This window comes from Rattus norvegicus, chromosome 4, assembly GCF_021556685.1.
Source record: "Rattus norvegicus strain SHRSP/BbbUtx chromosome 4, alternate assembly SHRSP_T2T, whole genome shotgun sequence".
Taxonomy (NCBI): Eukaryota; Metazoa; Chordata; class Mammalia; order Rodentia; family Muridae; genus Rattus; species Rattus norvegicus.
This window is the reverse complement of record NC_141537.1, coordinates 153,937,459-153,953,992: the sequence shown is the minus strand read 5'-3', so window position 1 is coordinate 153,953,992 and position 16,534 is coordinate 153,937,459. Positions and strand designations below refer to the sequence as shown.

General features: G+C 47.1%; 1 protein-coding gene across 27 annotated transcripts in view; it reads left to right on the top strand.

Annotated features, from left to right (window-relative positions):
• Positions 1–16,534, top strand: part of Cacna1c (calcium voltage-gated channel subunit alpha1 C) — a 623,916-nt gene that overhangs the window by 479,043 nt on the left and 128,339 nt on the right. For all 27 annotated transcript variants that reach the window (XM_087655872.1, XM_087655873.1, XM_087655871.1 and 24 more), the window contains 1 exon segment: positions 721–893. In XM_087655872.1, the coding sequence (XP_087511998.1) occupies positions 721–893 (173 nt within the window).

Sequence of the window (16,534 nt, the reverse complement as noted above, 5' to 3'; positions counted from 1 at the left end):
GTTCGGAATCCTTACGGGAAATCTGTGTGGGTTGAGCTCCCTCCAGGCACGCTAAGAATGGTAGGAGCTGAAAACAGAGACTGAGGAGCTCAAACCTCCTGGGCCCCTAGACAGTGGAAGGTACTAGCAAATGCTTACTTACCTCCTTTGGTGGGGAAATGCCCTGGCCAATCACATTGGTGGGTTTTCATGGTGTAACTATTCCAAACTTGGCTGTTAACGAACTATCAAGGAGACGTCACTGAAGCCAGAGTTGAGACCCAGTATAAATTAGGTGTGCTCTCTCATCACTGGGTCTGAATTAATCTGTGTCATTTGAAGACAATTTGTCATTTCTTTTAAAAGGTGTCGCCTAATCCTGGGTGACACACGTTTCCTTGCTGTTGTAGAAGACCATTAGAGTGAATGGAAGGGGTTTTCCTCTCTTTGAAGAATAGCCGTTACTCACAGGCATAACCTATTATGCTCTGGGAAGTAAATGAACAGCCTTCGTCCCCTTAGATTTTGCTGGCCTCTGTCAAGAAGAGTATGCTCGTAGGGCTCCCCCTTCTTGTGGAAGTGAAGACAGAAGTGGGTTCTGGAGATAGCTCTCTGTAGAAAGGGGATGCTTTGGATGGGGTTCTCTACACAGAGCATTAATACCTGCCTTGCCTTCCCTTCTCTCCATCTTCCCTCCCTGCTAACCCGTCTGTGCCGCCCTGTCCCCTCCCCCCACATCAGAGAGTTTTCCAAAGAGAGGGAGAAAGCCAAAGCTCGAGGAGACTTCCAGAAGCTTCGTGAGAAGCAGCAGCTAGAAGAAGATCTCAAAGGCTACCTGGACTGGATCACCCAGGCGGAAGACATAGACCCTGAGAATGAGGACGAGGGCATGGATGAAGACAAACCCCGAAACAGTGAGTGGCCATCTCCCCTCCGTCTGGGGTCTGGGATGGGAACAGCGCAGAGCCAGGAGATGGTGTTTCACACCGACCTTCCTTTTGGATGATGGAGGAGCATTCTTCTCAATGGTGGCTGTCGTTTGCTGCTCTAGGAATTAGTCAGATGGGAAAGCACTGTAACTGCCACAGAAAGACCCATATTCCATTTAGAGACTTTGCCCTGAAAACACAGTTGTCCCAGGGGAGTGAGGCACGCCTCTCCTGTGGGCTCTTAAGAGAGGCCAAGCATCTGCTCCAGTTCCTTGGGATCAGTTTCCACAAGCCAGCTGCTTGGGAAAATGTGTACCTGAGTAGGATCTTTCCCACACTGGCAGAGGTCTTCCAGGTCCCCCTTCCCCTCCCCGATTTCTCTTGGCGAATAGAGTCAACATTTCTCATGGAATAGGTAACTTAACTTATCGCCTGAGACAGTGCTTCTGGGAACGTCGTAGGAAATGCAGCAGAATTCCACTGAATCCATTTAGATTATAGACACAGAGCCAAGTCCCTTCCTCTGGGTTTTCTCCTGGCAGATTGCCAGAAAGCACACCGCTAGGATACAAATGGGAACAGCAGGTGACCGTGAATGTTTAAGATAGCAAGTCACAGAAAGTCAAACCTCATTCTGATCGTCCCAGTAGTTTTCAAAGTGGGATCCCTGGACCAGGAGTGGTAGCTCAGACTTGGTAGAAATGCAAACGCTTGGGCCTAACCCCCGCCTTAGGAGCCCTAGGGTGAGTTGGCCAGAGACTGTGATGCACGAGAGTCTCAGAACCTTTGGGTTGGCTCTAACTGCTTCTCGTGTTTCCTGTGAGCCTGATCATTGTGGATCTAATTCTCTTCCCATTCTGTGCTCAGCATTTGTCTTGCATTTTACTTGTTTGAAGAGTTGCCGTTCTGTCCTTTCAAGCAGCTTGATTTCAAGACAAATCTTGAATATTGGGCACAAAGAGCATGGCCCGGTGGGTGAGGGTAACAGGACAGAATCTGCCTCTAAGTAGAGAGGGACTCAGGGAGAGAATCTACCAGCATGAGAAGAGCAGGTGGAGGAAGAAGACAGCCAAAGGTGATGGCAGACTCTACTCTCTTGCTCCAAAGATTGGTGCAATAAATCTATCAACTATTCCATTCCGGACAGCTCTGCTCAAGATACAAAGACAAAATTAAAACACATAAACAGCAAGGGACTGGTAACAGTGCGATTTAATAACCCAAGGAAGCCTTCATGCTCCACTAAACCATTTTGCAAGCTGGAAGATGGGGCCGTTGATAGATTATTACAATGAGCTATGATGCCACTGAGGGTTTTTTTGGGAAAACACGTGGCAGCTTCTCTTGTACTATTGGTGGAACTGCAATGATAACTGATTAGTTTGTGGGATTAGGTAGAATACTAAAAAGTTAGTTGGCCTGTGAGTCACAGAGTAGCTTATGGAGGGTTTGACGTCTTGGCTCAGGATTAATCATGATAAACATTTTGTCGGTATGTGTCGTGTAGAAATGGGCAGTATTCACTGGTTGCTACACAGCCAGTTGCCATTCACCAAGACGCATGGCTGTGCTGTTCCCTGTTAAATGGGGAGCTTCCAAAGAACACGGGCTTCTTCTCCATCTTGCCCATTGTATGAGCGAATTCCAAGGAGAGCGCCCAGCATGGCGTACACCTTGCTGTTAGAGATTGCAGTAACAGGCTCAGTCAGTACCTGCTCACTGCCAAGGTTCGCTGAAGCCGAAACATGGATAGAGTTGGACTCCAGAGACTTCTCCTTCCCTCATACTGCTTCGTTATGTCTGGAGGAGCATTTGGAGATCACTTCTCGTCCCTGGTCAGCCCTGACCTAGGAGGACGGGAGCGGGATTTGTAGGCCTACGTAAATGGAGATGTTCGAGGGACTTTCACGACAGGGTGGGGGTTGGGGACAGAACACAGATCCAAAGAAGCAAGAAATGAAAAGTAAAGCAGTTACCTGTGGCAAAAGGAAATGTGCAACTCGAGGACAAAGGTGGAATGAGTTCATAGGATTCCCAATAAACATGGAGTAACTGTGCTTTAACTATTGAATTCGAGGAAGGCCTTACAGACAGTAGACCTTTCGTTCACTGTGCCTGTGGATAGACAAAGAGATGAGCTGGAGTCTATGTTTGTACACAGTTCACTATTTATATATAATTTACTTGCAGAAAAGGCAATTCTGTGGCTTGGAAACTATATTCGCCTCTTCGGGACTTCTTCATTTGCCCTTTGAAACTCAGCAAGAGGAGACATGCTTGTTCTTAGCTCGAGTCCTCTAGCTTTTGAAAAGATTAGTGTCTAACGATTGATTACACGATGCAATTTTTCCAGTTCTTTTCAGGTCAGAAACAAAGGTGTGTGTGTGTGTGTGTGTGTGTGTGTGTGTGTGTGTGTGTGTGTGTGTGTGTGTGTGTGCAAGCAACAGTGTGCATGTGTGCATGTGAGTGAAAGCGTGTGTGTATCCTGTGTGGATGTACACATGCACCTTTAAATGTACATGGAGGACAGGTCAATCTCAGGACACATCCACTGTCCCTAAGAACCCATCCACCTTGTCTTTTTAGACAGGGTCTTTCGCTAAGGCCTAGGGCTGCGTGACCGGGCTGGTTAGCCAGAAAGCTGTAAGGATCTGCCTACCTCCACTTCCTCACCACTGGGATTTCAAACACAGTTCTTGCTGCGTAAGCACATTACCCACTGAGCTGATGCCCCAGCCAGCATCCCTTTCAGCACAGACCATGAGCCACTAGTGTGAGTCACTTGGAGGCAATGCTGGCTGCACTGTGGGGACAACTCAGTGACACATCATCCTGCAGTAGCTGAGCAAACCTAAGTGGATCCATAAGTCAACTTTCCTAAGAAGAGACACAAAACCATGGAGAGGGAGAAGAAGCAGAGGTTGGAAGATATCAGTGAGAAAGCATTAGTTGGGAGACTTTCCCTTAAAAAAATTAGAGAAAATTAAGTAAACTCTGTATAAACAGGTAACTCTATAAACAGACTCTAGCTATTCTTACCAGCCATCCAGCCAGCCATAAATGGAAGGTCTGCTCTCCCAAGTACTGTTGTCGGGACTGCTGAAATAACAAAGAACGAAGTCATTAAAACTCCCTTGATAGAAGTTCTATTGCAATGGATGGGGTGGAGAATAGATTAAACAATATGCCAGAGTGGTGCGTGTTGGGAGGTGGTGATGGATGAGCTGGTCACACATGCTCTACTGAGACGGAGGCATCTAAATAAAGATGGGAAGGTAAAAGGGAAGTGCACAGCTCTCTGGGAAAGGATCCTTCCAGGAAGACAGAAGGGTAATGGAAAAGGAACACGACCGCTGCATTCAAAAACAGAGAGGAGGCTATGCTCTCAGAGGCAGAGGTGAGGCAGGACACGTTGAAGAAGATGCCAAGGGAAGCAGGGAGAAGACGGTGTGATTTGTTGGCATGAGAACCTGGATCTGAGCTGGAAGGAAGCCAAGCACACTGGAATGTTTGGGAAGTGATGAGTCTGGCGAGCATTTGACAGGATCCCTGTGGCCACCCCACCGTGTGCAGAATAGGATGGTGGCTGCCAGGGCAGCAGCTAATCGAGAGGGGACTCCCTGGAGATGATGGTGTCTTATCCTGGCAATGATGGAGAAATAAGGTCAGAATTCAAGGTGACGTCGTTGCTGACACATAAAATATGGGACATGAAGAGAAAAGCTGAGGATATCCCAAGTCAGTATACGAATGAAATTGCCATCTACTGACATAAGGAAAACAGCCAAATAGGGCAAGGATATAAAAAAAAGACAACTCAGACCTTGAGATTTAACATGCCTATGAAACGGGCAAAGAGAAATGTCGAGTAGGTGCCTGACAATCACTGAGTTCAAGAGAAAGCTTTGACACTAAGCTGTAATTTGGGTGTCATTGGCAGAGATGAGGTCCTGGAGTGAAGTCACCAGGGAAAGCGTGATTAGAGATAAAGCAAAGCCAACAACTGAGACAAAGGTTTGAAAACTGGTTGATAAGAAGAGAGCCAGCCACAGCAATTTGCAATGTGAGACCAGAGGACCAGACAGAAACCAGAGGAAGACTGTCAGTGCTGCCAGAAGACCAGTGAAGTGAGGGCTGGAAATGCTGACCAAGGATGTTGGCTGAAGCCTGAGGGCCCTTCCTTCCCATTCTTCAGTTCTTGGGTCCTTAATCTCCCTACAATGGCCTTCAGCATGATTTCATCCTCTTCAACTGGCACAGTTTGGCTGCCTGAGATCTAAGGACCCAGGCCTTCATGAGACCACAGAGGAAGGGGGAAGAGACACCATCAATCCAGTGCACCTCTGGCTCAGGTCAAACAAGACCCTAGCTGGATCCAAGTCCTTAATTGTGTCCCATCTATAGTCATGTTGGTTCTAGGCCTTGCCCCAGCAACTGTTCATAGATAGATCACCTTGACAAAGGATACATGAGAGATTCTCAAAAGCCATCCTAAGACCACACAGGGAAAAACATAAGAAAGGGGTGTGTGTAGCCTCCATGTGAGGCAGCTCTCTTGGTCTCCATGTTTCTCTAAGGCAACAATGAGATCTCACCATTCCAATGGCTGCTTCTAGACTTCTTCTAGGCTTCAGTGAGCAGCCCTTTCCGAGGTCTCCATGAAAGACTAGTGCTGATGCATACAGCACATTGCTATTGGAGTGGATGCCCTGCCTTAAGGACACAGTCCATTTTCTGGGTTCAATTGAAATTTTGATAGAAGGCATTAATTAGACGGGAATGGGGTATAAAGAGACGGGGAGCCAGGAATATGGCTCAGCAGGTAAAAGTCCTTGCTGTGCGTGCCTGGCAGTCAGTGTTTCATCTCTGGAACCCACATAATGGTTTGGAAGGAGAAAGAAACTCCACAAAATTGACTCCTGACCTCCGCACACCGCCAGTGTCACATTTCCTACTAATACACACAATTTTTAAAAAGAGACCGATGAGAATATCTTCCCATTGGAACAACAGCAACATAAATACATCTGCTAGGCATCTATTCATATTAGAATTTCTCAATGATTGAGAGAACTTAAGTACAGACCCAACCCTCTGAAACTAACTGTAAGCTACATATTCATTTGGACCAGCAGACAAAAATGGACATACGGTAAAGCCCAACATGGAGCCTCCACACAGATAAGGAAGATTAAATGTTTGTACAAGTGATGGTTGATGATGTGACTCTTTAGAGTCACTTTGCAATCATCATTAGCCAACAGAACCACATGCCTGCTGGGTGCCCTGCAGGTTCCAGAATAATGCATTATTAAAGTACAAGAATTTGAGGGCCTAGGAGAGCTGCAGGTTGCCCACAAAGAGCCCCACGTGGCTTGCAAGCATAATCTGAATATCATTGGTTTACATTAGATATGTGTCAAGGGCATGTCCATAGTTATTTGATCTTAAAATAATGTAAAAATTAAAAAACCAGTATGGTCAGCATTTTTCTGGATCTAGCTTACAGCCAAGGGTAGTCCCATGTCTCCACTAGGACAGAGGTCCATGAAGCATCTGTCTCAGATCTCAGGAGACATTCCACTTCCATTGTTTTCCTCAGCGCTCTTTCCTGAGCTCTTAGAAGTGAGCATGCTCTAGAGGCCACCCTGATGTCACACTGCTCCCAGGAAACTGAGACCATTGAGCCACTCACAGATCGTCCGGCCCCAGCAATTCTAGCGAGGACCCTGAGCCCTGAAAAGTTGCCTTCAGAATTGGGTAGTGAAACGAAAAACCACTTCCTGGAGTAGAGAGAGAAGTCAGCTCTCTAACTCTGAGTCTCAAACACCCACAGTGCATGGGTGGGCTCTGGTGAGGTCATTGGGCGAGGCCGAAATTCATCCTGATACCCTACAAGGGGAAAGATATACACCAAAGCTTTAGCCTTCTACTCCACTACGAATAAACAAGAAGTTACTGCAGTTTATACTCATTCCATAGTTGTTCCTCAGACTGACAGCCACTCACATTGAAGATTACAGGACTCACCAGAGACATGTTAAATAGGTGAGAGTTTTGATGGATAGGGTGTGACTTGAAATGGTGGCTCGTTTAGTCCAGGCTGGCTTTGAACTCCCAATACTCCTGCTTCCACCTCCAGAGTACTGAGATTACAGGCACATGCCACCACTCAGAACTCAGGTAAACTTTGGTAAGGTTAATTGTCTATCATTTCCAAAAAATGTATTTTAATTCTGATAATTTTCTTTGGTTTTTGTTATTTTACACACACACACACACACACACACAGAGAGAGAGAGAGAGAGAGAGAGAGAGAGAGAGAGAGAGAGAGAGAATATATGAATGGTAAGACTTTTTAAAGTTTCTGGACATAGGACTTCTTGCTGGCCTTAAATCATTTGGCTAAGTCATCAAGGGCCTGGCACAGCCATTGTCATCGAGAATTCAGCAATGCATTTGTTTACACGGGGCCTGTCTCCAGCCAGTCACGGTCCAGGGCAGGGCTCTTGGGGCTATTCCTTCCCTACTGAATGATTGCCTGCTGGCAGATTCTGGGTTGTACATTATATTCAGATATGTACCCACTGCTGAGTCTACCCTGGTCCATTGGATCATTCCATACATGGTCACGCAGAGGAGTGTCCTAGTTGAACTCAGTGGGTCACTAAGCAAAACAGACATGAACACAGGAAAGAAACTGTGGATGGTGAGGGTTGACAGGATTAGAAAGGAGAAAGGAGGAGTTGGGAAGTGGGAGTATTCAGAGTGTATTGCATACAGTTGTCCAATGGCAAATTTGATTAATACTAGAAGAAAATAGTCACTGAGCCAGAGTTTGACTAATATGCCCCAGGTCTCATTCTCAGGACTTCCATGTTTAGAAGTATAGCACCTCATGTAGTAGGTTAGGAAGTTACATCCACCATCTAGGTTTGCTGCTGGCCTTTTGCTTAGGAGTGATAGAAAAGAGCTGTCTTCAATTGCTTATTCTTGAAGTAGGGAGACACATCAGCTTGTCAGGCTGGCCATAGGAAAAAAGCGTTTGTTACCCTCCTCCATGCCTGGGTACAACATCAGCAGGTCCTACTCAGCTCATAAGCAACTCATATGACTCATGTGATGTGACTGTGATATCCAGCTGTTGTGTGAACAGTCCTCTTACACACACACACACACACACACACCACATACTACACACCATACCACACACCTACCCACCCCCACACACACCACACCACAACATACACCATATACTACACACCACACACACACACCACACCACACACACACACCATACCATACCACACACACACATACACATACACACAACACACACACACACACACACCATACCACACCACACACACACATACACATACACACAACACACACACACACACACTCACACCATACCACACCACACCACACCACACACACACATACACATACACACAACACACACACACATACACACATACACACATACACACACACACACACACACACACACACACCATACCACACCACACCACACCACACCATACCCAGGACAAAAAGAAATCCAAGGCCCATTTCTTATCAAGTGTTCATTAGCATCTCCCTGTATCTATTAGTGTTCACTGAGGCCAAGTGGCTCCAGGTAGAGTAGGGGTCTTCTGTGTTCAGCATAGGCAAAAGGTGGAGCGGTGCTAGGTCGGGAAAGTCAGTCAGTGGCAGAGGGTCCTTGCCACCAGGGCCCCAGTTGACTCCGCCCTTCTGCATGTAATAGGGAGTTATGGGTCAGCTGTTCTTATGAGGCACAGTGGCCATGTTTCCCCCCAGGAAGGTCTCAAACTTGACTGAGACAGCAACACCTTGTGTGGAGCCCAGAGAGGATGGACAGTCATTTTTACCTACCCATGATTTCCACGGGCCCTTCGGTTGTCCTGTGAATTCAAGTCCTCTCCCTTGACGAGGAGTTGAGAGTATAGCAGTGCAAGCATAACCCCATCCAGGGAGGTGCTCTCTAGGCCCCGCCCATCACTGAAGGACTATTGACAATTGATATCTCCATCTTCATCTTCTAACAGGATTTTTAGAGTTTGTGGACCCAACACTGTGTTGGGATAAAACTAGAGAGGCTGAGGAAAGCAGAAGCTTGTCCCCTCAGATCCTACTCAATAATTAATCTGCGACTTGCCTCTCCCATCCTCCAATAGATGTCCAGTGAGGGGAGAGATGAGTTGTTACACACAAACCCTTCTAGGTCTGGTGATCTGCTCCTGTGCTCCTAGGAGATGTATATGAGTTTTAGCCTTAGGTGTCTTGGTCAGACCTGGAGTGGTCATTCTAGTCTATCAGACCCCTAAGGCATTCAAGAAAGTCTAGAAACCTGACATCCATAGGCTTCTGGAATTCGATGGGATCTCTGCAGGACAGTTTGTAACCCCCAAAGGCACTCTCTCTTCCAAAGACCCAACACACACCCTGACTTCTCTGCATGGTAAGCCTGGTCTGACATCTCACTCTCAACGTGCCTCTCCTCTCCTGCCATCTTTTCTTAGTAGCTTTCCCTTTTCACTCTGTCTCAGGAACTCTCAGCTGTCTCAACCAGCCAGCCAGCCAAGAATAGCAGTCAGCAAACGAGTTCAAGGCTAGTGAGGACAAATGGCCTGTGGCTTCTGTGGGTCCAGAGCACTGAAGGCATTCAAGGCTAGAACGGCAGGTCTAGCGTCCTTCAGAGGGCGCTCCTCTGCACAGCGCTGTTCATTCACTGGCTTGCAGAGGAGATCACTGATAGATGGAGTGAGTGTGACCACCAGCCGAGCCCTAATGCGATCTCCACTGTACCTCCTGGGTGTAGTGGGGAGCAACCGTCTTGGTAATAAACAGAGAACAGCATCTAATTTGTAAATTCCTCTTTTCCGTAGCTAAACTTAACCTGATCAGTGAGACTGGAGGGAATTGTTGATAACCAAAAATTATTTTCCATGTCTTAATCTGGCCAGGAAACGTCACCCCTAATGGAAATGGCATGTTGCTCTGGCAGTAGTTGGGAAGGACATTTGTCACTGCCCTAACCCAATTGTTCCATACTGAAAAATACACTTAGACTCTAATCCACTTAAAACCGAGGGGGAGCCAAAGCTGCATATTGCCCCGTGCCTGGTTCGTAGAATCTAAATCTCTTTCTAGTTAAAACACAGAGATCTGTGGAGAAGTCGTCCAAGATGTCAGCTTGACCTCACTGATTAGCTGGCAAAGCCAGATGGCCCACCATCGAGCCCAGATGGTGGTCACAATTAGCTTTTTTGACATGATAGGGATCAGGCTAAAGGAGCAGAACACCAACTCCAGCACAGCCATGGCTCAGCTTAAGATAAGGATCAAACAAACAAACAAACAAAAAAAAAAAAAAAAACAAAGCCCACCGTAGTAGCACACGTGGGAGACTGACACAGGAGGGTTGAGAGTTCGAAACCATAGACCAGAACTTGTTTCAAAGGAAAAGAAAATTCAAGAGGCCCAATGGAGTTAAAGAAGCCCCCTTTTTCCTGTTGTGCTTAAATCTTCACGTTAGCCGAGGTCTGAGACATTTGACAATCTTAAAACGCCATAAGCATTCCCAGGACGAGACCTTGCCGTGGGTATGTTTGTGTAATCACACAACAGGAACTTCTGGAATATTTCCTGCTAAGAAGACAACAGGGATGGATACATTTGAGAAACCCCCAAAGGACCAGGCAGCTGCTGTGATTCTTAGGGACTGTGCTGACACATCTGACATCACCACTAAATGTTTAGATTCCTGCCGCCTTGGGAGACACAAGCTATGTGAGCCCGGGGTTCTTTACATCATCCTCTACCTTGTTTTTGCTTTGCCCAGTAGACAGTGTCCAGTGTCCACTGTCGTTTTTTAGTATTATGACTGGCAGCCACGGTTAATTAAACTCCTTGTCTCAATGGTCCTATCTTTAATCCCCATCAAACCCTCCCTGAATGGCGGGATTACGTCACCATTTTCAGAAGAAAAACTCGGGTTCCGGTCATTTGCTTAAGAAGGGATGACATCTTAACAGGAGGCACATGCCATACACATCCCAAGGTGTATGTCCCTGAACCCTAACATCCATTCTTCCTACAGATGAGTCAGAGAAAGAGGCCTATGAGAAGTTGTAGAGAACAAGTCAGGAGCCCTGGTTTCTGGTCTTGATTTCAACATAAATTAGCTCAGTGTCCTCAGACGACTGCCCTCTCCCCTCTCTTGAGCCTCAGTTTCCTGCTCTGTAAAGGAATACACAGATAAGCCCAAGTTTTCTGTACATATTTGGGCTCTTTAACCCTCTTAATGACCACCTAGTGCTCTCCGTCCCTTCAAAGCCCCATCCCAGAATGGGTGTATGGCCGGCCTAGGGAGGAGACAGTGCTAATTTTGTAGGGGATCGTTGTCCCCCTCCTGTCTAGGTGACAGGGGGCTGCAGAGAGGAAAGTGGCTACTGAAGAACCTAGGGAGCTTCTTCTCATCCTCAGCTGAGGTCTGTAGTTCTGTGACTTCCCTATGCTGGTCTGAGGTACTGTGGGCACAACACCGTTGATAGCCCTGGTAATTGTCTTTGCACGGTTAACTAGTCACTCTAACTGCTTTGCTCTCTCTCTGCCCTCCTGTCTGTCTCAGGCTTCTGTAATGGTTATGCTTTTGGAAGTCTCTCCTGCCTTTCCCCCCATTGGTCAGTTCCCCCAGTGGCTCTCTGGAGCACAAGACTGTTACAGTCCCACTCTGCAGTGGGTGCTGCTGCAGCTTCCTGTTTCTACTGAGGTTACAGAGAGGTAGGCCGGCCCCTCCTCCTCCCCTTCCCACCTCTGTCCAGCCTGTCTCTCTGTGCCTGACCATTCCCATCCACCCTGGCTTTCAGCTACTTGTCCTCACAGTGATTACTCCCACAGTGCAAAAGGCAGCAGCAACAGAGCTGACTGAAATTGCCCAAGGGGCCCCTGGTGCTGTTACACAGTTCACTAACATCTGCATGCCCACAGTCCAAAGGACTCCCTTCCCTAAGGCTCCTCTTTAAGTCTCACCCACTATGACCAGGACTCTGTCTTATGGGGACTTTGCCCAAAGAATTCTGGTCTCAGATACAGACCCTTGGTTCCCAAGTTCATGGTACTCTGCTTCCTGACTTCCCTCTTGGCTCCAAGCTGCCAGCATGGAGGCTGTGACAAAGTCATCAAGTAAGGGACTTCTTCATTGACCTGGGCACCTGCAGGACTCTTACCCTTTTCCTGATTATAAGACACAGTTCATCAAGTGTACACAGTAGCTAGGAGGAGACTAGGCACAAGATCTACCTGGCTTCAAAGTCCTCAGTCCCAATTAGCTGCTTACTTTGAACAAGCGATTGAATTCCAAGCCTCAGTTTCCTCATCTATAAAATGGGCTGCTGTGATACCTCCCTCTTTCATGGTGTTCTCAGTTTATACATGTGAAACATGAAGGAAAGGCTAGCACCTAGCAAATACTCAAAAACTGAACTGTTAGGATTAAGACAGAAGCCACCACCTTGTACACTGATGGGACAAAGCCTTAAACAGACATGTGCCACACCATGAGGTACCCCCGGGGCCAAGCTGGATAGAGACCGGGACATCCGTCTTTTTTCTTTTCTTTCATATATGCCAGACATGTGACACACGTTCTGCTAAGCCAGGGTAAGTAGAAAACTAACCCCTCTGACCGAAGAAGAACTTTATGCTTAAAATAACTGGCTTCGGGGTTGGGGATTTAGCTCAGTGGTAGAGCGCTTGCCTAGGAAGCGCAAGGCCCTGGGTTCGGTCCCCAGCTCCGAAAAAAAGAACCAAAAAAATAAAATAAAATAAAATAACTGGCTTCACAGAGGAGGCCACAAAGGGGCCATTCTCCCTGTGTACAGAAGATCCGTGCCACATCCCTTTGGGCTGCAGATGAAGTGGACCTGGATCTGTCCCTCCTAGTGAAGCACTGTGGGAAGGGAAAGGGGAGATGGATGTGCACTGGCTTCCACAGCTCCTCTGGTGCAGCTGAACTCTCTCCCCGCCTCCTCCTGTTCTACTCTTCTTCCCGCAGCCCCAATGCCATTGCAGTGGAAAAGAATTTTCTGCTTGGAGTGCTGGATGCTTAGAACCTGCTGGGATCACACCAATCTTGGCTTTCTTAGGGTTATGACTCTATAGATCCAGGGCAACCATTCATACCCCCACCCAGTGAGCAGCAGCAGTAATAATTATGATGATGGAGCCCCACACCTGTGCTGTACTTTTTTAATAAGTAAGGCCTCTTTGTTTGGATCCTTAATATTTAATCTCGTTTTATATTTACCTTGTTGGCTTAAGATCAGCCTGGTATTAGTTGCTTATGTGGCATAAGCTAAGCCTGGCTGGGCTGACAGGAAGTGATTGAGAAGGTTCTGGAAGGGATGGTATCTTTCCCTGTGACCTTCCTACCCAGGCAGGCTGCTGTCACCTGGTACCCCTTTTGCTTCTCTGCTTATCACCGCCTCCAGTCTCTTTCTCTGTAACCTTGGGCTCTTCCTATCCACACTTTCCTTAGAAAGCCTTTCATTAATTGTCTAGATGAATCCACCCCCGTAAGAGATGAAGTGCATGGGATGTTAACTTGTCATAAAATACATGAGCATTCTGAAGTTGCCTATGTCCAAGGCCAGGAGTACCTTGATGTGTCCCAGACTCATGGCTCTGGGGCTGGCAGATCCTGGGTTTCCAGTTGAGCCTAAGCCTTCACAGCAAGAACTATGTGTTGGATTTGCCAGTCATCAAAAAGTGATGAACACGAGGAGTATCTATTCTTCTGCAAAAGAAGAGACACGGGATACACCCCGACTCCTCCCAAGAATCAGTGGAGGAGCATCCACAGCCAGGACATCCACTTCCTTCCTGGCTGGGCTGTACAGCGCTACACCCTAGGGAGCCCCCAGTGGCCGTTCACCCTTCACAGTCTGGGCCTTGTCTAATGTGTCTGTAAGCTCTTACTCATGGCCGTCTATTCTCTCCCAGGTACCAGCTTCTCCTCAGACACATATCTTCCACTGGATTGTCATTGGGGAGCAGTGTCCTTCCATGGTGCCACAGGAGCACATCTGTCAGGTCCTCCCAGAGAGTGCTTTTAGACAGGTGGTTTAAGGGAATTTTGATAAAGATGGAGACAGTGTAGAAGAAAGTTGGGCAGGGGATTCCGGACATCAGAGCAGCACCTAAAGTATCAATAGGGAAGCTGTTTTTATAGGCCTGCAGGTACAAAGGAGGGAGCAGCTGTGTAGAGAGGGGTATGTGGGCCAGAATCATGGCCTTTGGGATCAAGGTGCAACCAATGTGCCTAATATGTCCGGAAGTAGCAGATGAGACCTAAGCCCCATGTCCTCTGACCTACCCATGGGTTCTTCCCACTGGGCAGCCTCAGAAGAAGAACCTTTGATGTGGTTTGCAAAGGTCAGTCTCCTGGAGTCCACATTCTGAGGGACATACAGGCAGCATATAGGAGTAACCTGGAACGTTGGCAGTCCAAAATATTGCTGCTATGGATCCATAGAATCAGACTTAATTCCAAGATGAATTCCAAGAATCCCTAGATTCTTCCTCAAGAAGACAAATCTAATACTTAGGAAATAGCAAACTTTAAGAGAAACAGTTTAGAATTAGTTGGTAATACCAGGGAGTGTTTATGTCATTTTACAAGGTTCTTTTTACAAATATTATTTTAGTTAACCCATACCAAAAGAGCTTTGAGTAAATACTAGCACAGTCTTTCAGAGGAGGAGGGAGTATGAGTTCAGAAAAGTCGGATATCTTACCTGAAGCCCTGTGACTGCTAGAGAGTGGGACAAAACCTGGCATCTGGATTTTTATGTCGTATTAGAAGCAACACAAGGGCTCTAGGAGATGAAAAGGAAAGATTCTGAGCAGTAGATGGTTCTGGAAGCCATCAGAGGCTAGACCTGGGCTTCCAAGACAGAATGAGTGGACAGGACACTGGCATTGCTGGTGACAGTCCAACCAGATAGTGTCCCTGGCTTCACAGGCCACGCAGTGTCCATTACAGGTCTTCAGTTCTGCTCTCTAAGGTGAAGTGACCAATAAACACCATCAGGAGGTGGCCAGTGCTGGGACCCAGTCAAACTTTACTCACAGAAATAAGTGGTATGCTGAACTTGCCTGTAAAGCAGCAGTTCACAGACCTGCAGGATATGTGGTAAAGGGACCAGACTCACCCAGGACAAGGGATGGATGCTATATGGTGGACAGAAGCCCAGTGCAGCTGAGAGACAGTGCAGCAAGGGACAGTGGTGAGACAGCTCAGCTTGCCTGAGAATTCTTTGGGAGGGATGGAAATGGATGGCGCCATAGCCTAGGCTGCCCGATAAAGTTCTGCTGGCTTAAATGAAAGAAATGAATTGCTTTCCTGATTGCTGGAGGCTGGAGTCTCAGACGAAGGTGTAGGACTGGCTGCTCCTCAGAGACTGTGAGGGAGAATGTCCATCGTAGGCCTCTCTCGTTGGCTTATTGGTCTTCACCTTGTATCTCCCCCATGATCTCCCTTCTGTCCGTGTCCAAGTGCCTTCGTTTTATTAGAATGCAAGTCTATTAGATTAGGAGCTGGCCCTTGTGGCCCATTTTAATTAAATTACGTGTTTAAAGACCCTGTCTCCTAAAACAGTCCAGTCTAGTTAAGAGGGTTTTAAACACCGGCATGTGGGTTTCTAGGGGACATTACTCAGCCCATAACAGATGAGATGGCCAAATCAAAGGGAGTATAGTCTGTAAGGCAGGGCACCAGGAATTCCTTTGTTCGCTAGCCATACTGCCATCAGTACTTTGAGGAAATAAATGCTATCTATTCAATTTTTAATATAAAAATACAATAAAATGGGCATCTGGCCAAGTAAATGGCAAAGTTCCATAAAGGAGGAGATGGACCTGAGCCATTGCAGCCCAGCAGGCTGGATGCCAAGAGTCACCTCAGGACTCCTGCCAGCATTCTGCCTCAAGGGAAATTTCAGGGTGATGTCCAAACACCTCAGCCACTGCTCGTAATGCCTACATTGGTGAGGTAACCCTTTCCCAACGGGGAAGGTAAAGGGTTGCAGGCAGCAGCTACAATTGCTACACTGCAAAATGAAGACATTATTTTTCTTTTCAAGCCTCATGAGAATCTGGCCACCTCTGATGATGTCATATGAAGGCCTTAGAGAGTCCCCACACCTGGGAAAAAGTCAGAGCTGTGTGAGGCCCCAAAGGTTTCAGAACCCAGCACAGTTCATCTTCCTCCCCAGATTCAGGTCACATCCTCTGGTGCTCCTTGGGTGGTGAAGATATCCTGGAGACAGGGCTAGCCTAGGTATCTTACATGGACTTCTTTTCCCTGTATCCCTCCCAAGGGAAAGAAGAAAAGGAACTCCCCAAAAGGCCTCCACTTCCTTTGTTGAGGAACCATATCCACATTTTTCTTTACCAAAACACAAGCTGTTTTTGACTCTCGAACCTTTGTCAAAGTCCTTCTGAGTAATTTTGCTTTTACTCCTGGGGATTCATTTCTCCATCTTTTGACGCACATATTATGTTGATGTTGTGATAGCTGAGCAAGATCTAATTTCCTT